This window comes from Cygnus olor, chromosome 12 (genome assembly GCF_009769625.2).
Source record: "Cygnus olor isolate bCygOlo1 chromosome 12, bCygOlo1.pri.v2, whole genome shotgun sequence".
Classification (NCBI taxonomy): Eukaryota; Metazoa; Chordata; class Aves; order Anseriformes; family Anatidae; genus Cygnus; species Cygnus olor.
In genome coordinates, this window is record NC_049180.1 from 12,576,931 (window position 1) to 12,598,759 (window position 21,829).

General features: G+C 50.9%; 1 protein-coding gene across 8 annotated transcripts in view; it reads right to left on the reverse strand.

Moving 5' to 3' along the window:
• The window catches only part of PLEKHG4 (pleckstrin homology and RhoGEF domain containing G4), a 94,152-nt gene that overhangs the window by 53,824 nt on the left and 18,499 nt on the right, over nt 1–21,829 (reverse strand). For 7 of the 8 annotated variants that reach the window (XR_005823836.1, XM_040571662.1, XM_040571657.1 and 4 more), the window contains exons 2-6: nt 19,468–19,665; nt 10,707–12,864; nt 5,330–5,545; nt 1,277–1,400; nt 718–811 (exon numbers count right to left, since the gene is read on the reverse strand). Coding sequence is in view for 7 of the 8 variants with exons in the window: in XM_040571662.1 (XP_040427596.1) it covers nt 718–811; nt 1,277–1,400; nt 5,330–5,545; nt 10,707–12,864; nt 19,468–19,665 (2,790 nt within the window). In the remaining variant the exon portion in view is untranslated. Of the gene's footprint in view, nt 1–717; nt 812–1,276; nt 1,401–5,329; nt 5,546–10,706; nt 12,865–18,017; nt 18,066–19,467; nt 19,666–21,829 lie in introns of those variants that run through there. The other variant, XM_040571663.1, reaches the window with a different exon arrangement.

Consider the following 21,829-nt stretch of genomic DNA (forward strand, 5'->3'; position numbering starts at 1 on the left):
ACATAAACCAGAGACACCAGCCTCATTAAAACATTGCCCTGTTCCAGTTTGCAGAGCTTGAGCCCTGAGAGACCTGAGCTCTGATTTAAAAGGAACACCTGCTTAAACAAGATTAGTCATAGCTACAACCCAGCATCTCCTCTGGCTTTCTAATAACAGCAGACAGAAGTGATCTGGGAGCAGGGGCAACACAACCCACTTGTTTTCCAAGTGATTGATAGAAAGCCTTTGACCTGGAGCAGTCTAAAGTTACAGCACGTCCGATTCCCATCACTCACCAGCAGCCACATCAACAGCTGCATGTGCTCTTCCACCTGGTCTGACAAGCAGTGCCCTCCCCCTCCCTCTGCAGCAGGCAGGGGCTGCTCCTCCTCCCTCCCCTGTGGCAGCAACAATCCCTGCGTATTTCACGCAGCCCCTCAGTGCAGTGGCCAGCACCTCCAAGCACAATTCATGAGAGCATTTTGACTTGGGAACAGTTCTCAGCACAGAGATGGCAGCAACACTGGAGGGGTGTTCTCTAACTCTGACTTCCTTGATTTTTTTTGCTTCGTCTGCAGCCTGGCAAGCCCAGGTCATCCTCCTAAGACAGGGCTGGGTGCCTAACTCCATCTCCCAAAGCCAGGTGGCAGATGGAGACACACGGCAGACGGAGATACAACATCCGACCGGGACAGCTAGCCAAGTCGTGTTCCTTTGTCCGAGCTCAAGGCTCACCTGCAAGATGCTGAATGCCTTGAAGAGCGCAGGAACCGGTGAGCAGCGACGAGCATCCACAAGAACAGTCAGACCCAAAGCCTGACACTCGGGTCTGCAAGGACAGAGAAAAAGAGGTAACGTTAGTCAACAGCGGAAGTCAACGAGACTTCCACAACCCTTGCAGATCCTCCCTCCCTCTCAGCTTGGGGGCCTGGCCCTCAAATACTATGTCACAACGCTGCATCACGGAGCTGCTGCATGACTGCCCCATCGCAGCTCCCAAATCCCATTTCCTGAGCTAACAAAGAATAGCAAGAATGGGTTGGATCCGTGGCAATGCACAAAAACATTCAGTACACACCTAACTCCATCCACACGCACACAAACAACAGCCAAGATGCTTGCTGTACGCAAGCCAGTTCACCCAGCAGATCCCCACCTGTACAATTTCGGGACTGCCTGGACCAGCTTCCTGGGGCAACAGGAACCCGTTCCATTCCCTGCCTCAGCTCCCACGCCCCACAAGACAAGCGGACGTGGCAGCAGCTGCCCCCGTCAGCCCCCGAGTGCCACGAACCTTGGGATGCTGTGCAAGTACAGGAGGAGGCGTACAAGCTCAGTGGTGTTGCAGTGGGGGTTTAACCAGACCGTGTTCCTCGTCGTTATTATCGCCACTGCACGTCCCGATTTATCTCTGGTACCTGTAAAGGGAAGGAAAATAAAGTCATGTAAGGATGGCAAACTAACAGAGCCTGGTTCCAGGTGTGAACGCCTCATTCCCCTGCTGCCACCCTCATCACCTTCCTGGGAATGCTGCACAGAACTAGATACAGTCTATGCTGCACATCGTGGTGGGCTGTAAACACACTTGTGAAGTATCCAAATGCTGCCCGAGGGTGAATTAGCTGAGCTTTGCTTGTCCTTCTCTCAGGGCAGCATTACATTTGGACTGCTCTCTTCTACCCAACCTCACATTCCTCACCAAATTTGGTGGAAGCTGGCGAATGATAACACAACCTTTGGAGAAGAGCAAGAATCTCAAGCTCAAGATAAACAACCTCACGCCCACTTGTGCTCCAGTATCACACAGGACCCCAGACCGTCCATCACGGCCGCGTACTCCGCCCACCTCCCATTTCCATCCTGCCAAAAGGCAGACGGGGATGAAAGAGGGCCGAAGCGTGGCCCAGACCCAGGCGCAGCCAGATGAGAGAACTCGAGGGGTTTGCGGAACCACGCACACTGCCCCCACAGACCGAGCACACCCACCGCAGGCTGAGCCAGGCTCACAGCCAGACAGGGCTGCCTGAGCGCAAGGCCCTGCAGCAGGAGCCTTGAGCTCCTCCCTGGGGGCCGTGGGGTGGATGCCCAGCAGCGCACACTCACCTGCCTGCAGCTCCGGCAGGGGCAGAGCTGGTGCCAGGATCTCCTCAGTTCCAGGGCTGGCTCAGCGCCTAGGGAACGGCTGAGGCACATTTCGGGCAGCACAGCTGAGCCGTGACACGCAGAGGAAGAAAAACCCCTCCGCTTCAGCCAGCCACAGATGCTCTCTGAGCCCCGCTTCCCAAAAGCCCCAAGACACAGCTCACCACAGGAACTGAGCCTGCCCCAGGAGCTCCCCGAACTAAGTGACACTGGGGCTTTGGGCTTCAGCTATGACAGAACTATGAAGAGGAGGACTGGAATTATGTCTGAGCCCCTCTGCAGATGCTAAGGAGAGGAAAGGAGCAGGTGGACATGCCACTTCGGAGGCCCAGAGCTGCCTCTGCCCATCGAGAAGCGGCCAGGCCCGCGGAGCGAGCGCGGTCAGGCGAGAGCGCCCTGAGCTGGCGCCCCACCAGGAAGGTAAGTGATCTGGAGAACGGCAGGGACCACACCTCTATTGTGTGAAAAGTAATTCACAAAAACAGAAGGCATTTCCTGTCATACAAATGGAATGAGATAGGGGAAAAATTCCCAAGCACAAGACAAAAACAGAGGCCTCGGGAAAGCAAAGCCTCTCTCCCTCTTCTGAGCTCCCTGCCCCGGGAGGTGACAGCCCCGGACCACCTCTCTCCCCGTCCGCGGGAGGTGTGAGCTGAGAGGTCCAGCGGGTGCAGGTGGACAGCCCCAAGCACCGAACACTGCCCTGGTGTGATCCCAGCCTGCTTCTAGGACGTGACTTGAGCGAGGGCCACAGGCACACATGGGCACTGCTGAAAGCCGGGCTGTCTGCCTCCCGGGGCTCAGCGCCGCGGCTCCGGCTTTCTCCTGCTGACAGCAGGGCGAAAAGCTCCGATGTCTGTGTGGTTCGGGAGCAGTTGTGCCACTCCTGAAATGCTGCGTTATCAGAACTGGAGAGGAATGAGCAAAAGCTTACACCTTGCTTCCTGAGCTAAGGGGTTCATCAGCAAATTAAAAAAGCAAAGCAGTCAGTTACAGGCATAATGGCGGGATAACCAGTCTCAGTAAAAACCTCCTTGCACTGAAGCATGCTCTTGTGTCCCTCAGGGAGGCTGGGCATCGCCAGAACTCGATTAAACCTCTAATTAGCACACAGGAGCCTAGGAAGTTACCTGACTAGGTCAAAAAAGCAACAGCCACCAGGGCTAGGTCTCTGACAGTGACATAACCAGATGATTCAAGAGCAGAATACCAGAATGAAACACTCCTGAAAGGAAAATTTCTTACTAATTCCATCACCTCCTAGTCTATTAATTACTCCTTATTCTCTGCTTGTCGTAAAATCTGTCCTTTCTAATGTAATTATCGTATCATTACCGATGTCTAACACGTAGCATTTAACTGAGTGATGCACGCGTTCCCTCGGGCGTCTCCTTTTGGATTTCAGTGGGCAGTCCTCAGGGAGAGCCGGCACGTACAGCTTCCAGAGAGAACGTCACTCCTCTCTTAGACCAAAGCTCCCTCGGAGTCGGCATCAAGCCCAAACCTCATTTCTTCCACGCACTTCAAATGCGCATCCCTTCACCCCGCATCTGAAGGCATCTGACTTAACGTTTGTCACAGACTCCTCCCATGCAGCACAACGGTGGAGCAGCACATCACGCAGGCAGGCTTCTTCTCCGGCAACAGCCATGGGTTCCGCTATGAACCCCCCAATTTTTTGGCTGGCACACGCACCACAGAAGTGTCCAACCTGAATAGCAGACCTACTTACCTACCATGCTAAGTTATGTGCTTGCAGGTACTGCAAGCCCTACGCCTGGTTTCTCATCTCACCATTGCCCAGAAGACTGGAGAAGTCCTATTTCCCTTTTCTCCTTCTGACACAAAGGTGTTTTTTTTTTTTTAACCTGATCCTCAATCCCCTTATGAGATTAAGGAACCTTCCAGCCTCCCACCACGGGGCTTCCCTTTCAGCTGCAATAAAGTGCTGTCTCCCTCTGCTGTGCCACCTCTGGACAACAGAACACCCTGAACTATTTGGGAGGCATCACCAAGCAGGCAGAAGCAGAACCACTCTTAACCGGACTAGTCCTTCCCTCCCCTTTAAACGTCTGGGGTCAAAATTGGTCTTGCAGCCCCAGCAGCAAGGGGGAGCACCACTGTGCTGCCTTTCTGCTCTCCTTCCCAGCGTCCCCATGCCGCACAGCTCTGCCTAGCCTCTTCTCCACTCTTGGGGCAATTTTCAAGTCACAAGTGCCTCCCGAGCTGCCCGAATGCAGCTCTCTCCCTGAACCACGCTGGACAAGAGGGAAGCAAACCCCCGGGGGTGCTGAAGCAGATGCTGCCAAACGGTTGTTTCTCACTGGAGAGGTAGATCTCACTTCCTCTGTTTAAATTAATGTTTAGTTAAACACAAAGACTTCTTGTTTGGGCCCTGCGCTCCAAGCGATCCTGGCTGCTCTGTCCAACAGCCTTGGCTCTGTTTACTGCTCTGCCAATATTTGTCCCATCCAGAAGAAGTTTTATCCGCAGCAATTTGATATCTGCTGCCATATCAGATACAAACAGTGAATAATGTTTGACCTACCACTGATCTCAGCAGAACAATTCTGGGAAGTCCTCCCTTGATAGCTAGTTTTGTCATCTGCTATTTAGCTACGCTATCGTTCATCCCACATGTTGCTCATCCACACTGCATCGGGATATTGCTTTCAACGCTATGCGTCATGAAATCAAATGTATTGTAGAAATCTATTCTACCTTGGCAGCTACGTTTAATCAACCAAACTTCTAATTACCAAGAATAAAACTGGTTTTACAAGAGCACTGTCAAATAGCATCTTCGACACTCTCATCCTTTAATTATCTACCGAGTGAATCAAGTTCCTATTGTTTTGACCGGGTCTGATGTCAGGCCCACCAGCCCGTCATTAGCTGCATCCTCACTCTCCTCGTTTTGAGCTAGTGGTATGAGCCCACAGATCCGGCATTTCTGACTCACGCATGCTTTGTTCACATTTTAAGACTCTTTGGAGCAAGTTAACGTGACTTTCATGGGAGGGAAGTTCTACTTCCTGCCCTTCCCATTCAGAAACTTTAGAGAATTCTGAACGCGTTGCTTCTGGAGAGGCTCGGGGTGAAAGGAGCGGGACTGGCACCGGGACTGCAGCCCTGAAAACACGGCACGGCTCCTCTGCCCTGCCACAGCCCCACTGCCCAGACGCACTGTGGCTCGGCTACTCACCTGGCAGGCAGGCAACTCCGCTCCTCAGCACCTCTGGGTTCACATCCTTGACTATGGAAGGTGCAGGCCGGCCACCCCAGGCAGCCCCAGAAGCCGGGGATTTGGGGGGAACAGCAGCCGTTGAGGTGTCCTCCGGGGCGCAGACCTTACCCGCTGGCTTCGACACGGCCGTCCCAGTCGCTTCTTTTACCGTCTCGGCCCCTTCCAACACCATCCCTGGAAGACAAGCAGCAGGCAGAAGCTAAAGCACAGCTCCACCCAAAAGGGCCCAGGTAAATCCCCGACTGGGGAGGGAGGGAGGGACGTGCCCCCAGCCCCAGCACCCCGCAGCTCCTCCAGTCCTCGTGCCAGCAGCACGCCTGCTCCAAAACCAGTTGTAACACGAACGCTACAGCGATTCCAGCAAAAAAAAAAAAAAAAAAAAAGGAGCAGTTTATCATCAAGTTTGCACGTTATAAAAACTCACTTCAGATCAAGATTCTTGTACTCAAACCTGCTTCTAGAGGTACCGTACCGAGCAGTACGTGTCTGCTGGCAGCCCCGAAGTCTGGAGCAGTGCGAGCCCCTGGCTGGGCTCCAGCAGCTCGAGCACACCGAAGCGATAAGCCAGCTTCTGCCAGGGAGAGCTGCTCCATCAGAGCAGAGCGACTCCCCCGACACCACTTGCAGATTACTTCTTGAAAAGGCAAAGCCAACTCAAGGCTGACAAATCAGCTGGGAATTAGCCAGCAAAGAGACCTCGTTCGGCTCTCCCAGGGTTTTTTAATTAACAGATAATGTGAAAGGCAAAAACCTATTTTAAGCCCTGAAGAAGGAAACAACTAGCCCCATGAGCTCGGTTCGGGGACTGGAGAAAATGCTTCCTATCCCTGACACTTCAGCTCTGAAAACAACTTATCACATTCACCTGATTCCAAAGTTAATCTTAATTACTACGCACAAAGTAATGCCAGCTTTCCCCTCATTTTGGGTTTCAATTTTCATGGAAAGGCAGATGGAGAGAAGTCGTCGTCTACCTACTACGGAAGAAGTATTATTCCCCATTTCCCGGCATTCTAAGAATTAAAAGCCAGCAACATGTCTTTGGGATCCGAGGTCCACAGCCAGGCTATCCTACCCTTTGGCAGAGAGCTATACTGCAGAAAAAATGCTACATTTCACTGCAAATCATGACACTTCCATATCTCCCAACAAAAACGAACCTTTCTTTATGGAAATAAGAGTGGCGTATTTATGTGCTTGCTATGAAGTCACACGTTTTAATTGCTATGTACAATTGACTTAAACCGTCCTACCTTCCTGCTGCATCAACAATGCTGACACTTGACTCAGTTTATTTACCAACAGATTCCAATACTTCATTAAAGAGCAGGACGAGGAACAAAGCAGTCCTTGAAGTGGCTTTCAATACACGTTTTAGCAGCAGAGGAGATTTACAGGTTGAGGCTCAGCCCAAACTGCTTCCAAAATTGCTAAAGTGGGTAAGAGAAGCGCCCCAAGCAGCGTGGCTCGCTGTGCAAAAATACCCAGCGTGGGGGGAAGCCAGGAGGGGCTCCAGGGCTGTGCCCCAGAGCCACGAGGGCTCGCTGCAGAGCCCCGGTAATGGCCCTCTCAGGGAGCACCCCTGGGACCCAGCCTGGCGCCTGCTGCGTTTGGCCACGTAAGCTGGGCTGATGGCTCCAGGCCTCTGCGCCGCTCCGGGACACATCAGGGCTCAGTTCTGCTCCTGACACCACCTCAGCCTCAGTTTTCCTGTAATGCGAGAGCTCGCTTGCTTTGGACAACGCTTCCAGATCTTCCTTTGGTGGTGTTTCAGAGGGGGGCAGATCCGCCGTGGCTGGGGTAGCACCAAGGCAAGCAAATCACGCCCCAAATGTTTCGTGTTAAGGGCCGGCTGACTCTGGGGGAGAACATCTCAGGGAGCTGTACGGCCCGGCAGCAAGCTCACAGTCCATTTGTAGCCAAGGAATTTGCATTAAATGCAGAAAGCCTGCAAAGAGAACCGAAGGGTGACACCTGAAGACAAGAAAGGGAGCATGGCTGCGTTGAAGGAACCACACCGGGCAAGAGAAAGACACAACTGCACGGGGCAGCCCTGCCTTAGAGCTCTTCTCGGAAGCAAGCAGCAGCTCCCCAAACCCAGAGGGCTTTCGTTCAGCCCACCAGACACGGCCCCTGGGGCGCAGGGGGAGCTGCAGACCCCACCTGTCCCGGAGCAGGCCCAAGCTCACCGCGCGCTCCTTGCGATCCGGGGCAGAGGCACTTGCTCAAGCGGAAATTGTAGAATGCGGAGGATTACATCAAAAAGCAAACTGAGAACTGGGACATCTGAATTTGCCGTGTTTGCAGGTTCCACCTTTCCCTGAGGTTAAGGAAGCGGTAGAGGATGATTTGCTTGTGTGCATTTCAAAGAGACATTAGCATTTTTCCTGCAAACTTCCCCGGCGCCCATATCATCTATGCTACCACCACGTAGGAACATGGAGCGGGACTGAAACACCCCAGCAGGTGCTGCTGAGTATGCCCCAGCGTGGCTTTTCAGCCAATTTCTTGAATATCAAGTTATTTTCCACCCCTAAATATAGGATTTCTTTTCCTGAGCCGGAAAGGTTTAAAATTCACTTTCGTTTAAAGTCAGTCCTTAGGGAAAACCAGCAGTCAGATATTCTGTAAATGGAACCAGCGCAAAGTTTAAGCCACCAACTCAAAATGGGTCACATTTGCCTCAAAAGCTTTCTAAGCCAGGCCACATTTGTGCAGAAAATAAGCTCAGGTTGTGAACAGGAGTGGGAGGAAGGGGAGAGAGTTGAGGGATCAGGAGAAATCTGCAGACGCAGCAAACTCGGATGCCCCAGTTCTGAAAGTGTTTTCTGATATAATCGCCAGCGTCTGCTTTAACGCGCGAGCTGACAAAGACCCCCCAGAGAACAAACCGTGCGGCTGCCCACTGCCACCGAGGTGTGAGCTGGGGTCTGAACGGGGCCAGTGACACTTAGGAACGGGCCTGGTTGTTATTTATAGTTGGGGTGAGATAAGCACAGTCTGCAGTCACAGCAGCAAAAGGACCCCGACACGAGCCGGTTACCGAGGACTCAACGCGCCCACAGACTGAGCGGCTGTGAGAGGAAAGTGCTTTTGTAGGACCAAGCCCGGGACGTTTGCTTCACTTTGTAATTTTATCTCCAAATTATCTTATTGTGATGTCTCTGAGGGTTTAAAGGGGCTAGATAAAGGGAGATGAATAACTTGTTTGGATCTCAAAGTAATCTAGTGTAATTGAATAGATTAAACTTAAATACCGTAGCTGGGACTGTAAGAAGAAATACTCCCAGTGCTAACGGATACTTCAGCTGCCCTATGCCTTACACAGTTGTTTGGGGAGTTTCTAATCATTTAGGTTTTTTCTTCTGTTGTACAGATTCAGATAAGTCTTTTTCATGGCAGTGCCACAGCTTGACATCATCAGAATCAGGCCACAAGCACATCACTTATTTCAGCCAAATCCCCAGAAACATTTAAATTGTCTTTCACTAAAAACAAGCTCCACACATGCCCAGGAGGGGTCCGGCACTGCTGAAATCCACAGCAGCAGCCAAGACTTGTCCTACGGAGCAGCGAGAACATCACACTTATTATCTCATCCACCAGCTGGACTTGGCTAATTTTAGGCAGAAGAGATGGGAACGCAGAACAAGCAGCCACTGGAGTCACAGGGGAAGCATACAGCCTGCCCTCCACACCGCCAAGGTTTTCTGAGGCCCAGTCCTGTGCAAGCACGAAGTGCAAGCCAGCTTCGGCTCGGTCAGAAGTGCCATCGTCCCATACCTGCTGTGGGGTGGCGCAGAACGCTTAATTCAAGGGGGCCGGATCCCGCAGCACGCTCATTTACTGGCACACATCCCCCAGGAGCTGCGGGTGGGCAGTGTGACACCTCTTATAGCTGCTCACGGTTTTGGATGCTCAGACAGACGCACTCTTCATGAACAGAAACTTTTGAGCTGACCCCTCCACCCCACAGAGCAGCAACCCTCGTCACCGCAGAAGTATCAGAAGTGCTCGGCAACAGCGGGCCTGCCTAATTGCAGAATTAACATACTTGGCGTAGGTGTAAAGTAAAGCTTCCTATTAACCAACGGAGGCTTTAGCTCCTCCGTTAGGAGGTCCCAGTAAGCCCTCAGATAAAAGGGGACTTGTGGACACCGGACAAGCTAATAATTGTGCAGCCCAAGAGGGGGTGCCGCAGTGGCGAGGCAGACTGCTATCCCCACGCTGCGAGCAGAGGCTGGCCACACGTCCCGAGAACAGCAGCTCGCAGCCCGTCCCTCCGCAGGGTCGGACATGCCCTAGCGATGTGCAGCTGCACATCTCCAACCCTTTCGAGCGTCCTCGCTCTGATATTTCACGCCGGGTAATTTTCCTAGCCAGGGGTCCCGGCGATGAGAGCTGCTGAACTGGAATGGCATGTTTCACCCGCCCCCCGCCGCGCGCGCGCTTCTCGATGCGATCTGCATATCGAGCTAGCTACAGCTTCCAGACTCGGCAGAGCCAGGCAAAGCCAGCAGCGTGTCGGAGAGGCTGCGCGCTGCCTGCAGCCCGGTGCAAGAGGCAGAGACCCAGACCGACAGTTTAATGTCTTCTGTATGGCCACAGCTCCAGCACGGAAACCCAGGCATCGAGAAGTCTGAGCGATACTTGCTTAAACCTACCGTTTGACCTGAATTTCTCTGTGCCTTTGTGTTCCCACCTGAAAAATTAATATTAGCTCTCCCACTCAAGTTAAACAGCTCCTACTTGAAAGATAACCAAGGTGGTAGAAGCATGCTGGAGGGGAAAGGAGAGAGGGAAGGAGATGGTGGGGAATCCCTCAGCTCTGCAGTTCGCCTCTTGCACCAGCTGCCAGCGTGTAAATGTTTTGATCTCATGTCATGTCCTGTAGCTAGTACTTCACTGGGCCATCCCCTGCTCCTTCCTTTCGCCACAGCTGCCTTCATACAGGCAGTGCTCAACCAGGACGGACCCGGGCAGTTGGCGAGTCTGTTCTCACGCACACCTATGGAGCGCATCCGTAACTTGCACGTGATGAATGTAACGGGTGGAGGTTGCCAGCAATCAGATTAACTGAAATTAAAAATCTCTTACGCCAGAACTCTTCTGCAAAAAACGCAAATATGCAGACAATTGTTGAACAAAATACTACGTTAAACCCAGCTCTGAAGGCAAAGCTAAGTTCGAGCCATGAAAAATGACAGCTTTCCTGCAGTTTGTGCTACCACCCCTAAGCCTCCCAGCAGTCAGTATTTTTCAGCAGTAGCTCCAGAGGACTTTGCTTTCTACCTGTTCTCAACCAGGTAACCACACAAACACCCAGCTGCTGTACCTTTAGGAGATGGTGCTCCAGAAACTGCCTCTTGGTGGGAGTGCAGTGCGGTGGGCTCCGGGTTCCCCTCAGCGGGCCCCGAGGACGACGGTCCAACCTCCAGCTCCTCCTTAATGGATTCCAGTGTTTTTAAGGCTCCAGTCTTTGACTTTTCCCCATCACAAAAACTTCCCTGGTTCTCCTCCCCTCCCTGCAAGTCCTGTGCTGCAACGCACTCTGGGTTCAGCACAGAGCTCGCTTCACTTCCATGGCCTTGGTTTTCTGCCCGTCTTTGTCGTTCCTCATGCCTCTCTCCGGACGTGAGGATTTTGAATTGACTTGAGCCTTCTGCTTGTGCGTCAAGACCCATCGAAGGATCACTGGTATCTAACTGCCCTGCCATCTCCTCACTCTCTGCTGACAGAGCAGCTGGGAGTAGCACGGCTTCTTCACCTTTCTTATGCTGACAAGCAGAGACCTCTTGCTCTTTACCATCTGACAGGAGTCCACCCGCAGGAGCTCTGACAGAGCAGTAGCTATGGCAGGTCTGATTCTCATCTACAGCCAGCGTTTGTTCAGTCTCTTTGACTTCCTCGGGGCCTTCTCTTCTTCCCAGCTCTACTTCATCTACTTCTCCTTGGTTCATCTGTTCCGGAGGATTTAACGGAGAACTCACGTTCTCTTCCTGATCACCGCAGCAAGCACGGACTGCTGCTCCATCTGTCATGTTCCCTGAAGGAGAGCCTCTCTCCACACCTACATCTGAACTCTCAGGCACAACAGGCGACGCAGCGGCCTGGACCGGTGCAATGCTTTCACCAACACTCTGGCAAGAAACACCAGGATCTTCCTTCAGCGCGCAGTGTGGTCCCAAAGGCCCCGGGACAGACACAGAAGAGGGATCCATCTGTGTCACCTCACTTTGACACTCTGCCAGTGCTTCTCCAAGTCCCTTCTGAATCCCCTGTTCAGCAGCAGCATCTAGATTTGTCTCTGGGCTGTGCTCCAATACATCAACACCAGGATTTCTGCTAGAACCATCGCCTTCCACTTGCATATTTCCAGTAGTACCAGTCATCTGTGCTTTAGAGCTGGCACCATCTCCAGCACACACGTCACTGTAGCTGCACAGTGCGTATCGCCAATCGATCGAGTGTTCACTGCAGGCCTCCTGCTCTCCAGGGGAGGAATCTCCTGCACCGCAGGCAGGAGATGAAGCCGCAGGAGAGCTGTTCCCCATGCTTCCAGGACCACCTGACACCAGCTGACCTTCTGGAGACAGTTCCTCGTGGGCCATCATCCTGTCGCTTTCCAAAGGAATTACATTTTCGAGAACTTCTGTAGAAGTCCTCAGAGTGTCCATCTGACAGCGCTCCTTTTGCATAAGTGCTGGCTGAATTAAGTTCTTGGAGTAGGTGCTGTCTTGAATGACAATAAACCTGTGCTTGCCTTTAGATGCATTCACTCGTGTCCTGGGCTGAGTCAGGTAACTTAAAGACACTGACTGGGTTAAAGAGCCTGTCTGCGGCCCAAAGCAGGGCAGTGAAACTTCTGCAAGCTCAACGTACTCCCCTTCAATGTCGCTTTTCAAGTCCTCTTCAGGCACAGGATTTGTACACACACCATTAACAAGAGTTTCACTTGACCGTGGAGCTGGGCTGCTAACCAGGTTGTCTCTGTTTGGACTTGGTTCCTGTAGATACTGAGATTCTAGGTCTGGTGAGCTGCACTCAGCATGGTCCATAGGGAGGCACAAAGCTGAAGGTTCCTCTGCTATTTCTGGAGTGATGATATTATTTTCAATTACTTTCGGTTTGTTTATAAATTCAGGATTAACCACATTATCCCAGGGAACACGAAATATCTTATCGTCAGTGGTTAGTAAACAATTTTCCAGTGCTATACCCATCCGCTCTCCATTGATAGTACTCAACCATTCCAGAGTGAAAATAGAGGTATAGGAGACTTCTGGAATCACAACTTCTTCTACATTATGCTTGTCCTTCGCCAAACATTTCAATACAATCCGTGGAGACTTTTTCAGATAGGGAACCACCTGCAGGTAGAAGTCACCAGGCTTCAAGATTCGCCAGTCAATGGAAGCCAGCTGGACTACAATCTTCTCATGAATGCACAGGGGCCAGCCCTCATGGCGAAACAGCAAGCCACAGTACTGAACCTACAGAGAAAAGAGAAAGCGTTGTCAGCATCAGGAACAGATCTCAGCTCAGGCTTTCGGACAGGAGAGCTCACGCTTCTCTTGTACAGCCCTGCTGTAGCAATAGCATGGCTGAATTTAGGGTCTTTGGCAATTAGCGTACACGAGTTTTCCTTGGTGAGGTCTTCTCCTTAAAAAATAAAACTAGAGAAGCTACCAAGACAAATCATCAGCTGAATAAGGACCAACCACCTGCCAGAAGCGCCAGCCTTATTTTACAGCACAGAGAACCCCATGGTAGAGAGGTCAGGAGTTCTCACCTCCCGGTGCTCAAGCCCGCGAAACCCCTTCTTTACCTCATTTCTGACTCATTAAGAACTAACTGGATATACTGAGAAAGTGAAAAATCGGACCACAGAGCACCCCTAACCACGTGCTGTTACAGAGAGGCACGCTGACAGCAGCCTGCTTACAACGAATGGAAAAACCGATGTCCTCAACTGAAGGCCGTCTGCAGCCTTCCCAGAGAAGCTGGACAAAGAGCCTGCACCATCCCCAGCGCATCCACAGCAGGCGCCAGGTTGCACCAGGTACGCTGGAAACCAAGCTGCGACCCCCCTGGGCACGGGAAGAGACCGGTAAGACAAAGCAGGAGAAAGGAGGCAGCAAATGAGAAAAGCAGACCAGGATGACGAGGAGGGCAGCAAGTCCCATCGGCAACTGGAGTTGTGTCCAGTTTACCACCAGAAGTCTTCACGCCCAGATCAGTTCCCATACAAAGAGCAATTTCCCTCATCCTACCCGATAATCCTTGATGTGGTTAAACTGAGCTGCGCAGCCCTGCACCTGCCGCTTCCCGGCATTATTGCTGACCCCAGGACTCTCAGCTATGTTGTGTGCTCCTCCTACCCGTCCATTTAACACACATTTTGCACCCGCCTTCCTCATCACCCAGGTACTGCTTCATGTCAGTGATGCTTTTCACTCCTAAGAACTCCCACCAGAAACTGAATCATCTTCAGATTTTAAAATCAATCACTCTTTTGGTTCAGGTTAGCACTTCAATATTTTTGTTACCAAAGAGCTAAGAAGCAATCTCTGCAGGTGCCTGCTAGGCACATACCTGCCCTGTTATGTTTTCTAATTTATAGTCATGTTTTGGATGTTTCTTGTTAGCATTTCCTCTACCTTTACATTTAAAAGTCCTGTTATAGGCATTCCATTAATTCCCTAGACCCGCAACAGGTTGGCCAACGTCCCATTTACTCTTAAACATGGGCCAGTACTAATACTCTTCCAGCTTCCTAGAAATCCTTCCTCGCTCCCAAACACAGCAGCACTCAGGGCAGCCTATGGCCCACCACTACTTTTTTCTTTTAAATAAAAGTAAGGTCTCTGAACATCAAGCAAGACACGTCAGACAATTCCCAACCAAGTAAAAGAACTGCAGTTTCATGGCTGAACTGGCTTGACTCAATTATTTACAGCTTTATCACAACTTCAAAAAATAAAATTACTGCTTTGAACTTGATTCCATTGGGGTAAAGTAGGCCTTAAATCAAGCCACGACATAAGCAATCATTCATTCTCAGTTCCATGATTAATTTCATCGTTCTCTGACATGACAAGGTTTTAGAAAGGACTCCCCTGTATGGGATGCAATACTTAAATTAGAGAGCTGACACCTAGAAACCCATCGACGTTAGTATTGGCAGCACTAACTTCAGACATTTTATCTTGTTCCTCTTACATGGTCACACGGAAGTCTTGACAAAGAAAGCTATTTATAAAAATGCTGTATTCCGCAGGCCAGTCAGATGAAAGAAAAATACTTTAATTCAAATAATTTGCCATACAGCAGAGAAGCCACAGAACTGGAAGGAACTTCTGGGATGGATCCTCACACACGTCAAAACAACAGGTAATGGCATCAATTTACTTCCTATGCTCATCAAGCTTTACCTTCAGCCAGACGGGTTTCTTATCCTCACTGCACCTGCTCAACTCTTCAGATTTGGTAATTCCTCCTCCTCATCCCCGGAGCTTGTTCCCCTGATGAATTCTCATCGCTTAAAATTATTAAGCAATGTCACATCACCTTAACACGTCTCCCTTGATCATCTCTTAGGCCGGCCTGAAGCGCCTCCTTGGTGATGCCGTTTTAACACTTCTTTGTTCCACTTTTTAATTGTGCAAAGCCTTGCAAAACGCCGGGTATAATGGCAGCAACACTTCCCAACTGGCCTAGAAGCATTTCGCTCCTTAAAGCTAAGCTCAAGCTCGTCCTCCCATCATGCCCCTTCGGTAACCCAGTCACCTGCTGTTTTTTCTTTCCAAATTGACAAACCCCGGATCACAACAGGAATTCTGTCCCTGGCTTTGTCGAGGCGCGTGCCTGCCCTCTGACTCTACCATTATAAAAACTTCAGCACGGAGTTTCAGACCTCATCTTGTGTAACACATTTATCCTCCTCCTTCTGTTATTGCTCATTTCTCCCAGACTTGTTTCATCACAAATTTGTCATCTCCATACTCTTACTTTTCATGCCAAGGTCATGGATGAGCCGTAAGACGTGTCTCATGACTCCTGCCTCCAACTCAGCTTTCACTGCAGTACACACATCCTTCCTTTCACCAGTTTGCTGCCCATCTTGCAATGCTTGCATAAACCTCCATCCCTTTGACACAGTAATTAATTTTCCAGATGACTCCAAAATAAATCCTTTAAGGAAGAGATTAAACAACCAAACTTTTCTCTCTAGACAGAGGCTGTTTTATGGAAAAGGCTAGTCTTACGCTACCTGCCATGGAGCAAACCACATGAAAAAATGTTATCCGATTTTTAAAGGGCCAGTTAATTCCTTCAGCGCTCAGTGACTGCTGCTGTTGCATGCTCATCTTGTTCTGTGCTTTGTTACTAGCCCTGCCTTAATAGATTCAGTAAAAATCCCTGTTCTAAGCTTTATGTGCTAACTTCTTCCATATTCCAGGAAGGAGATCAGTCAGACCTTTTTCTTCAACTTACTCATATCTGGGTCCATTTCAGTCATGGCAGCTTTACCTCTGTTCTCTCAGTGCAACCAACTGTCCTATTGTTGTACCCACATACTGTATTACTACAAAATAAAAACCAAAATAAGACTTGGTTTAGTTTGGAGGATCGTGTTAATATTAGCTTTACATTCTAACTTTAAACACAAAGCAGATCTGCCTCCCTTTCTTTTCTCTATTAAATTAATTTGAATAAAAACCCTACAACCTAACACCGTTTGCCTGTACGTCCCTCCAAATCAAGTGGAGCTGAGCTTTGCAGTCCTGCATCCTCATGCCTTCTGATCTCCAAGACAGGTATCTCCACCAGTCCCTTTCTTATACAGCATGGTTGAATCCAGCAAATCTAACAACACACAGTTTCCAGAAGTTGCTGCTGGCTTCAGAAATTCTCAGGCCGTACATAATTCGCTCACTTTTCCATCAAGCTCAAGACTTGCACAGCACCTCAGCCAACAAACTTCTCTCTCTTACAGAAGTGCCTAAGCCAAGTGTTTTGCTCATCAGGTTTTTAAGAAAAAAAAAAAATCGCAGTTTTCCAGAAGAGACTACAGATTTGCAGACTGCACCACATCAACCCTTCTGCCATCAGAATGTTTCCTAATAGGTATGTTAACGCCATCTGGGGAGGAGTGGCAGACAAAAAGAAGATCAGTTTTCAAACTATTACTAATAGTTTATACACATGAAAAGCAAGAGACACCATCATTGGCAGCATGAACATAAAGCTGGATCCCATCTGCACCTACCTGACACAAAGAGTTTCTGTTAAAACCTGGATGCAAAGTAACCTATTTGGGGGCCGTTTGCCCATTAAGAAATGTGACAACCCTACTGCTAAGATGACCTGTATGCCTACTGACAAACAAGTGGAAGAAATCTCAGCAGTAAAATCACCAAAACCAAACTGCTGAAGTTCTCTCAGAACTTCCTGACAAACCTGCAAAGCTACCACCTAACCTGCAGCAAGAGTTTGATTAACACCCAAGCTGGAATGTATGTCCTTCCATTTACTAAACATTTCAGAGGCTTAGAGCTTTAGAAGTGGCGCATCCTCATGCTGCTCCTGCTCCGAAAAGCACCTTCAAAGAGAAGATTATGTGAAGAGGCTTATTTCGGTTGTTTTAACATTTCACTTTGAGGCTCAAGTACTTGCTCATCTCGTGTCCACTGCCAGAGCCAAACCAGGCTGGGCAGAGGAGTGCCAGGGCCTGACTCTGCGCTGCCTTTTAGAAAGAGAAGGCTGCCTTTTAGGAAAGAGCTGGTCACCAATGACAAAGGTGTCACACAGGTCCTAGCGCCATGGGACAGCTGGGCTGCAAACAGTCCGTTTATCCCAGGACATCATCTGAAGGCCCGTAACAAAACCTGGTTTCTAAGCAGGGACCAGCCCTTTGGCATTGCCCTGCACACCCTCACCTCCCCAGCCCCTAGGGTCACACACTGCTGGGTTTGTTATGCCCACCAGGAGCCCATGAACACATCTAATATTTCATGAAGCCACTCACATTTTTGTCACTGAGAAAAAGATCCAGCTCTCGCAGTATTTCCTGCAGCAGCCGTTCAGGCAGCAGATATTTTTTTGTCCTTTAGTGTGCTTAGGCAAAGCTCACATGGACACGCTAAATGAAAACTAAGGAGGAAACACTGCTTTTGTTTACATTCTAAAACGCAGACTGAACTTTTAAAGAACAAGTAGTAAGAAACGGCCCTGTGAGTTCAAACAGCAAGGAGTTTTGGGGAGAACAGGTCCACAAGAAGCAAGAAATAATTTTCAGTAATAAAAATTCAAAGAAGCAGACTTCTAAGGGAAATATGAAGGGCCCAGCTCTAAAGGCAGCACAAGGTACCTAGAGTTTCCCTCGCTCTCCCTGTACTGCCAGCTCTGAAATACAAAATCGTGAGTCAGGGCCAGGGAGGCTCGCAAGTGAGGAGGAAAGGCTCGAGGCGCCCGGCTGCGCTGCCCACACTCTGCCTCCTCAGCAAAGCTCCCGGTGCCCCATGCTGAGGAGCAGCGCCAGGCTCAGCCCACCCTGCGCAGCCCCTCACCACAGGCAGCCCCACCGCCCCACCAGCCCCACGCTGGGCAGCCTGGGGGTCCCTCCGGCCCCCTGAGCCCTCACCTCTCCTGCCCCACGGCCCCTCAGGCCCCGCCGCCCTCACAGCCTCGCCTCAGCCCTCCCGCCCCAGGGCCTCCCGCTCCCATCCCACCACCATGCCCATCAAGGCAGCGCCGCGCTCCTATTGGCTGCCGCAGCCTCAGCTGTCCTCCCATTGGCTGTTGGGCAGGCCGAGGCCCACCCACCACCACCACCACCACCACCCGAGCGCCACATGGCCTCGCCCTGAGGGAGGCTGTGGCGTGTGGCAGCCCAGGGCTCCACAGCCAGCCCCAGCCGCACTCCCACTGCTGGCCCCAGCCCTGCCACCAGCTCCTCTAACCCCGAGGAACGAGGACGAAGGGGGCACGGCACCATTCTCCCTGCCCAGCGACCCTGTGAGGGAGGCAGGCAGGGGAAAGCCGTGAACCGTCCTGCAGTAATTACTGGTTGATACAAACCAAAAATCTCCTGTTTCTTTACAGGGAACACCACGCTATGCATCATCGCGTTAGAAACAGCAGCTGTACATACACCTAGGGAATAATCCCTGTTCTAACAAAAGCAGCTCCCCAAAATCCGCATACACAAAGCTTGTGTGCCCGTGTGGGACCATCCAGTCCCAGCTCCCGTGGTTTGTTACCTGGATCCATCGAACTCTATGGGTGTCCCCCCTCAGCACTTCACCTCTTTCAGAGAAATAAGCATCTGACTATTTCGGCTTGTACTTACTTATTTTTCCTCCTCCCAAAAGTCCCCTGCCATGAGGAGGTCTGTTGAAAACCTGGCTACATACACCTTCTACAGTCAAAGATAAAAAAACTAGAACAAAGCCTAGTCTTAGGGTGGTGGTGTTCCCCCCACCCTTTTCTTTTCTTTTCTTTTTTAATCTTGCAAACTTTGAGCCAAGTTTGTGATGGAGGCATTTGACTCATCGTTTCTTACATTTAAGCCTCCCAACAGTAAAGCACATTAATCTTGGACTCGTTCTGGCAGTAAGTGTAACGTGACTCCTCGGGGCTACTGAGCCTTGCGACCGTTCCAGCAACCATCAAAGGGGAGCCAAACTTCTGGGAAAAACACCGACTGGCAGCACTTGGCCCCGCGCGTCCTCCTGCCAGCGTCCTCCTGACAGCTTCATCCCCACGGCCAGGGAATGGCTGGGGTCAGAAGCCGTATCAGCCGTATCCAGCAAACAGCTCGCAGAGGCTGCGCTAATCCTCCCCGCTCAACCCCAAAGCCTCCCATTTAGCGTTCCTGGTTACGGAAAGCGAGGGCACCGCTCCACATCTGATCTCGGCAAGGTTAACTTTCAATAACAGTTTCTTAACTGTTTCCTAATTGTCTGCCTTGCCCTCCCACCTAGGCTGCCATACGCATGCAAGCACTTTTTGCCGGGCGTTTTACATACTCGAGCAGAAAGAAGGCTCAGCAGCAAAGCCCTAGCAGGCCTTAGAGAGCGGGATATACTCACACAAGCATCCTGCTGAATGCACTGCAGGATGTGCTTGGCTGGAATCAGGAAGTCTATGAGGTAGCGCAGTCCATCCCCACGGTACGTCTTCTCCACCACATCAAAAACTTGGCACAGAACAGTGGCTGCGGTAGCCTCGAACGGAGGGTAGAGCGCCGATAACGTACTCTGAATGCAACCGTCCAGCGACTCCGAGTCCTGCCAAGAGAGGAAGCATTAGTGGTGCCACGACGTGGTACGCCCCGGCGAGCCCTACACCAGGAGCGCAGCCACCTCCCAGCGCAGGAGCAGAGAGGATCAAAGGAGCAAACTGCCGTCCTTTCTGGTTTCTTTTGGCACCGGCGATTCCAGGTGAAGGGAATTAAAAAAAAAAAAAAAAAACTCTCCCAAAAGGCGAGTGAAGCGCTCGCAGAGCGCTGCGCACAGAGGCGAGATTTCCCTGCTTTTGCTTACGCAGCAAGTCCTTCTGGCTGAGCTGGGTGGGGCTGCTATTAAACCATTACCGCGGCACGTGAGTGCGTGCGAGCGAGCGCGAGTGTCATGGGGCGCATGGATCGGCAGCCCCGCGCTTCAGGCACCCGGGGCTAGAAATGCCGCCAGCGCTCAGGTGCGTTAAAGCCCAGCGTTACGACCCTCTGCAGGCCAAGGAGAGATGCAGGGGCAACGGTTGTGCTGACACTCCACAGCGAGCTGTGATCTGAAGTCTGATGCCAGAGTTGTTTGGTACCAGCAAAAGCCACTCACCTGCGTAATTCCTCGTTTTTTAGCTCACTCCAGGAGCCTGGAGCTTTCTGCAGTGAGAGGTGCCTCGCAAGAGGATCTGCGGGCTTGCCTTTAGGGCCCAAGTGGGCACATCGATGCCCGCTTCCTGCTCAGGGATCAGAGGCGACGGATTCACAACTTCCACCGTTGTTCTGGAGAGCCTGCCCGGCAGAGCCCGCCCGCAGTGTCAGAACCGATTCCAGTGCCAGAGGCCAAATTCTGCTCTACTGCATGGGTGCAAGTCCAGAGAGCTTGCCAAAAAATAAAACAATCCGCACGCATCTGCAGAGAGGATCAAGATCCCTCCCTGCCTCTCTGTTTTAGAGGAGACCCCTCTGGCTAACCTAAAGCCAGTGGGAGTGAGTTTTGTTACAAAACCAAATGAAAGTTTACTCAGGTGTCTGGCCAGATTCTCATCTGATATAAATCCACCTCCTTTCACTAGAGACAACGAAAGCATTCGAGCCTCTGGCCCAGAAGCCTACAGCCTCCTGTAGAACAGGAACAGCTGCATGGACATGCCTGAAAACATACCTCAGTCCCACAGCAAGATTTGGAGAGAAAGTTAAACAAAGCAGTGCCACAACAGCTCATGCTGCCACCGGGGAACAGTAGGATGGATGGATCAGGGGGAAGGAAACCATTTCACTTCTTCCACTCCAAGGGGTCCATCCCTCCAGACACTGGCTTGAGAAACTGCAACAGCCTCAGAGTAAGGAAGCTGAAGGGAGCTGCAGCCACAGCAGAGATGATGCTCCTCACACAAGCCTTCCCACTTTTCCCAGCTGCCCAGCTCAACGATCCTTAAATTCCCCATTTAGAGGGTTGCGCATTTTAAGCGCAATATGAATTCACTGCTTGGTTGTGAAGCCTTCCTACAGGACAGCATGCAGGACTGCATGGGAGAGATGAGGACATCCAGGGAATGCCTCCACAATCCCTCCCTGAGCCAAACTTGGAGAACATGGGTGACAGCAAACCACGAACTGCCCGGGGCACTGCTTCATTATTTTTTCTTCTCTTTCTCCTGATGTCAGCAACAAGCAAGGCTAAATGGCAGCAAGTAAGCACCTAAAATGCTCGCAACCAGCTGCCTCCTGCAATACCCCTCAAGGTCAGTGTAACCAGATAAACGGAGGGTAAGGAACTATTTTTCATATTCTTAACCCAAGGACTCAAAAAGCAGGAGCCCTGTGCACACGCTGACAAGTGTTGAATGCTAGGGCTGAGTGTTTAGCCCTAATACTAAACAGCAGAAGGTTGTTTTAAACAAGCTTCTTTCCACCCAGAAAAGAGCAATTTAAAACCCCAACTTTCATTCTCTTAATTGAAATGGAAAGCCTGGAAGTCCCCGGGCACTTCCTTCACTGCAGGAATAAGGCTTCAGAGAAAATCTTCCCTTAGACATCGCGGAGCTCAAGAGGAATCTGCCAGAGCTGATGGTCAGCCTGCTCTCTGCAGAGTTCTGGTCATGACCATCCCCACACAAGGTGCGAGGGGAAAACAGCATTTGAGAAGCATGGAAGAAGAGAAAGCAGTCTGGTAGGAGCTGTGGGATGCACTGTGCAGACAGCCTAAATAGAAGCATTCCCTTTACACG